The sequence below is a fragment of the Dermacentor silvarum genome, chromosome 3 (assembly GCF_013339745.2).
Source record: "Dermacentor silvarum isolate Dsil-2018 chromosome 3, BIME_Dsil_1.4, whole genome shotgun sequence".
Lineage (NCBI taxonomy): Eukaryota > Metazoa > Arthropoda > Arachnida > Ixodida > Ixodidae > Dermacentor > Dermacentor silvarum.
In genome coordinates this window covers 31,695,483-31,700,526 of record NC_051156.1, presented here as the reverse complement: position 1 = coordinate 31,700,526, position 5,044 = coordinate 31,695,483, and the positions used below count along the sequence as shown (strand labels likewise).

Below are 5,044 nucleotides of genomic sequence, written 5' to 3'. Positions count from 1 at the left end.
GGACGTCGATTCGCAGCGCGAGCTGTAGCTTTTTTAGGCGGGCCCCAGGCAATCAGGAAGCAGGATTAAGTATTGAACGTAGCGAAACACCAGTAAAGGGAGAATTAGACGACCAGGAGTGAGGAAAAGACGCAGAAAGGATAAGAATAGAGAAGGTAAAATTTGCTACATTAACGTGCAGGGTGGTCGCAAGCAGGAAAAATGGCTGGAAATTCAAACGCAGCTGAATGATGAAGCGATTAGCGTGTACGCCTTGACCGAAACGCATCTACGAGATTTGGAGCAGCCGCCTGTTATTGACAATTTTGTATGGGAAGGGTGCAACAGAATGACCGGGTCAAGGAAAGGCGGAGGCGTACTAATTAGGCGAGGTCTGAAGTGGCAAAGGGTAAACGAGACATGTAAAGAGCATTTCTGGATTAGTGGCACATGGCAAGGTAAAAAGACGTGGCTGGGAGTAGCTTACGTTTGGACAGGTAGTGATAGCAGAGAAAAAAATAAGGAATTGGTTGATTGCATTAGAATCGATATTAATGAGTTCAGTAAATCGGGCCAGGTGATATTACTGGAAGATATGAACGCACACATGGACGATTTAGACGGATATAGGCCTCGTGCGCTGCTGTTTCAAATCAGACATGCAGCGCCACTGCGGCGGCGGCTGGCGAAATGTCCCTGTTCCCTCCGCACAGCCGCGCCTGGCCGCAGTAGGTGGACGATGGCAACTCGCAGCGCAAGCGGTTGTACGCGGCGAAAACAGTCGACTTCTATCTACTGTTGCGTGTGCGGATGTCGTAATAGCTACAAGAACACGGCCGGGAAGCTGCCGAAGGTGCAATTTTATCATTTTCCTTGGAAATCGTACGAGGCTGATCGGCGACAACGTTGGATCGCTGCCGTTCGGCGCGACCGGTAGCAAAAGCGTCCCGTCTTCGCATGGTTTCTATCGCTCGCTCTCAAGGTAATATTAACACATTGTTGGTTGCCTTGTTCTCTTTTATTTTTAGCCCGAATGGAGATTTGTGGCAACCAGTGCAACGCACGACTGTCATCTGCAGTGCTCACTTTGTCGGTAACAAAGCTGGAATGGTGTTATTTGTATACTAAGTCAGCACGTGATGTGATGAATGGTAAATAAAAATACATTTTAAAAATATACGACTTTCTGCGGTTCATTTCAAATTTACACACATGTTGGTACCTGCACGTGAGCTCAAAGTGGAAGCTTCTCAAAAGCCATGTCCATCACTGCAAATTAAAAAAGAATGTCGTGCATTCTTCAAGGAACAGTAATTGTACGACAGACGTATCGACACTAAACTGTGAAACTAAACTAAATATCTAGCACAATGTTACTGCTGAAGAGTGTTGATAATCCAGAGCATGAATGAAATGCATGTTTCTGTAGAAGTTTTTATTGTAAAGTATCACAATACCCACATTATTGTGGAGGCACAATGCAGAAACTCGTGTATGGAGATTTAGATGAACATTGAAACACAATACAAATGAAAGTCAGGGCCACCACTCGTACCCAGCTGTCAGACGTTTCTAAATATGTTTAAAGACAAAAATATTGCACCAGAAAAAAACATTTAATGTACTAGCACAGACATCTCCAACACGCAGTCAATTATATACCGGTCTGTTGTAAGCACACAGAAGCATTTGTTTGAAAGTATTGCAGCAAATCACAAGAATATTGCAAATACACTACTGTGTTTTTACTACTAAAGCACGGCTTTTTACTACCATGCACGGCTGGCACTAGCCGTGCATGGTTACACAAGAAAGCTACAAAGGCATACTGACAAAATGTACTATTCCCTAGTGGACTTAGCAAAAGTATAAAGTAAGAGATCAGGATCAGGGGTATGTGTTCTACCAGGACACACAAAAATGCAAACAAATGCTGTGAATCGGTGACTAGACTACTATTTATTTACAGAAGCTCGTGCACGCTGCGATGTCAGTACTGCCAAGAGTCATTGTCGCCTTTCGGCCGGGAGCCCTCAAGCATCAGTGAGGAATACCTTGTTAAATCGAAAAGATGTTGATTCACATCATGCTGGCTGCGGGAATCACTACAGCGTGTCAAAACGCGGCTTAAAAGTATCTTGCTTTCCCTAGACCACTTAATAGGGGAAACATTGTTCACCTCATTTGTCAAATGCAGTATCAGTCTCAATAGGACACCCCATGGGGATTACTTGACAGAGCTGATCGTTATCAGTGGCGGCGACAATGCAACAATGCCGAAGCCGTCAGTACGCAAGGTGAGAAATCCCTGCACCTGGACACGAAAAGGTGCTGAGCATGTCATTCTTGTTAGTCACCTTCTCTGGCTCTCTTCGCACCAGCCATCTGGCCACTTGGCTTAGTCACCAAGTTTATCAACTTTCCCGCGGATTATTCAGAAGGAACCATGCACGGTGTTGCCGGTTTGTCTTCAGCTCCAAACATAATAGGTCCGATCATAGCAGACAATGTTAAAGATCCTGAGCTGGTCGCAATTATCCCGAGCCATCCACTATGGCGTCTCTTATTCTCACAGCCCGAGTCACTTTGGGACGTTAAACACCATAAACCAACAGAGTACCATTTACAGTTACTGGCACACAAAGTTCTGAAACATTTCAAAGCACTAGAGCAATATCACTGGTGCATCACATTGTACATAAAAGAAGCAAAAAAATGAGAATGCTTTCAAGTGTGCTTAACTATCTCACTTAAGAAATGTTTAAAATAAAAGGTCTCAAGTTTGGGCACATATTCTGCGAGGAATGCTTCATCGCGCTGTACACATACAGTGATGCTTTGCTGTGATGAATAAATATAAAGAAACGCTTCTCCGATACCTAAAATGTACAGCATAATCATCATCTGAGAATAATACTGATGCGTCTTCTTCAGACGAAGTTGGCCATTCACATAGTGTATGTATGGCACGAAGCTTTCTTCGTGTTCATGGTCGATAAGTTTCTTATCCTTTAAAGAAAATGGGCACTTTATCTCGACCAGATACATTCTGCCATCTGAATCCAGAATGCCATCTGGGCTGCAGCATAGCCAGGGTTGCTCCGGGTGGATGAAAAGGCCAACCTGCAAATGAAAGAGTAGCATAAGTTTCAAGCTCTCTTTCAAAGTATGCATGCATCTTTACTTCATGGATGACAGCGCCAAGTGCTGTGGACAGCTCTGCTCTGGCTTCAGTTTCCATTTGTTTTCCTGCACAAAGTATCAGTAAAAGGTGACTCCACAATCAGCACTAGTAAATGTTTGTCATGCTATGCGTTAAATATACGTGAACTTCTTTCATACGATTTAGCAAAGTTCCTAGATTATCTAGCCTATTTCTGAATTCTAGCTTACCATAAGAAGTTGCAGCAGATGAGAAGAACTTTGGCCTCACGAGGGAACTTGCCAGAGTTTCATAGTTGTTGAGCCTGGTTTTGATGCGGTGTGCACTGCTGCTTGTTATCCGCAGACGGCGTTCTGTGTGCCATCTGTGATTAGATATGCTCATCAATAAGAGGAAACACAAGAAACACAAGTGGATACAATAATAATATAATATGACAACAAACCTTGTCACTGATGCTTGCCGCCTTGTTGCTAAAGCAATTTCAACAACCTCATCCATGCTTTTGCTTACCACACTCTGATAAAAGCATTTCTTCTTTCCTGAGAGCGTGGACAACATGTCACACTTTGTGAGCCTCAGAGGTAATGTGGTTGAAACTTCAAAGTTATGGTGAAGCTGCCGCACATTATTAAATATGTTTTTTACAAGGTCGCTGTGCGACTCGTCAACTTGCTTGGCAGCAACGGCGACAACAGCATCAGGTGCCTCAATCGCACAACTCTCTTCAAAATTGATGACATGCCTCAACGCGCAGTTCACGTCGGGAAACTGGCTGTGCACCACTGTCGGGCTGAGGGGCCTCAGGATTGGCTTTATGATGGGACGACCTAAACGAAAAACACAGTTGTACATGCTCAGAAAAATGATTTCCCAAAGTGTAAACAGACGCTAACTTACTCGGGAATAGTTCACTGATGGACTTCTTTGTGTCAAGCGTTGGGCGGGTCGATGGCTTCTGCCAAGCACACGGCAGGTCAGTACACGACGTGTGTTGGTGGTTGTTGACATACAGGGCCAGCGCCGCGCCGTGCTTCCACCAGCCTCGACATCCAGCCTTGCAGGTGCAATAAGCTTGCACAATTTTTCTTTCGTGCGCTGATAACTAGTGGAAGAAAAATACACAGCCGGTTTATGCCCGCACAGAAGTAAGTGTTTTCAGAAAATCCACACAACAGAACCAGCCTGCTCGAGTGCGCAAGCCTAGAACTGCGCAGTAGAAAAAAAATCCGAGAATGGTTTCATATAGAACCTAATCGGCCATCGCGTACAAGCTAATGCGCTCATTTAAAGCACTAACGTCGCTAGAAATCCATGAGACGGGCACTTCGTGCGGTCTCTGTCTTTTTATTGCTGCTAATATGTCTATCCTACTTCCCCCACTTTCTAACTATCCCCACTTTCTGCTAATGCGCGCCAGTCATGGGACAAGCGACGCGCCATGCTGGCGATAGCCTAGTAATTTCTGTAGCATGCCAAGAAAAAAAGTTTACTCACCTCTAAACGCACTTCGTACTCCACGCTCTTCATTTGTGCGACGCATTTTCCTAAGATTTCCGACGGACCGACGGCACTGTCGAGTTCTTCTCTCACGCAGTAAACGTGATTAGCGGCGTCCAAGTCGCCACCGCGAAGCAAACTACTTCGTTTGAAGTATTCCTGAACGTTTGATATTCGTCTGTAGCCGCAAAACAGCACGCGAGGCTCGTTTTGCGTTGTCATTTTAACCCACCGACGTTCACCGCACACAACTTCGAGCTACGAGCCGGGGAGGGCGAACCTGGGAACAGGGACAAAATGCGCGATGTGGCCGCATTGGCGCTGCGCACTTGGGGAGCGGTGGCGCCACCAACTGAGCGCACGAGGAGTATACTGATTACAACGGCTCTCTAGTGCTGGATC

The 5,044-nt window shown here is 45.4% G+C and overlaps 1 protein-coding gene across 2 annotated transcripts; it reads right to left on the bottom strand.

Annotated features, from left to right (window-relative positions):
- Positions 1-1,761: 1,761 nt before the first annotated feature.
- Positions 1,762-4,835, bottom strand: LOC125943750 (uncharacterized). Of its 2 annotated transcripts, XM_049663257.1 has the most exons (6): positions 4,640-4,835; positions 4,043-4,247; positions 3,588-3,972; positions 3,373-3,506; positions 3,164-3,228; positions 1,762-3,102 (listed from the first exon to the last, which is right to left on the bottom strand). In XM_049663257.1, exons 1-6 carry the CDS (start codon positions 4,670-4,672, stop codon positions 2,707-2,709), a joined length of 1,218 nt encoding a protein of 405 aa, XP_049519214.1. In that variant the 5' UTR covers positions 4,673-4,835; the 3' UTR covers positions 1,762-2,706. The 2 variants fall into 2 exon arrangements, with proteins under 2 accessions (XP_049519214.1, XP_049519213.1); XM_049663256.1 differs by having other exon boundaries at positions 3,373-3,972.
- Positions 4,836-5,044: the final 209 nt, after the last annotated feature.

Bases quoted from the DNA above. Each gene is read 5' to 3' on its own strand.
- LOC125943750 (XM_049663256.1), bottom strand. From the start codon at position 4,672: ATGAAGAGCGTGGAGTACGAAGTGCGTTTAGAG. The intron at 4,248-4,639 runs GTGAGTAAACTT...TTCTTCCACTAG, and splicing joins AGTACGAAGTGCGTTTAGAG to TTATCAGCGCACGAAAGAAA. The intron at 3,103-3,163 runs GTAAAGATGCAT...TTTCATTTGCAG, and splicing joins TTGGCGCTGTCATCCATGAA to GTTGGCCTTTTCATCCACCC.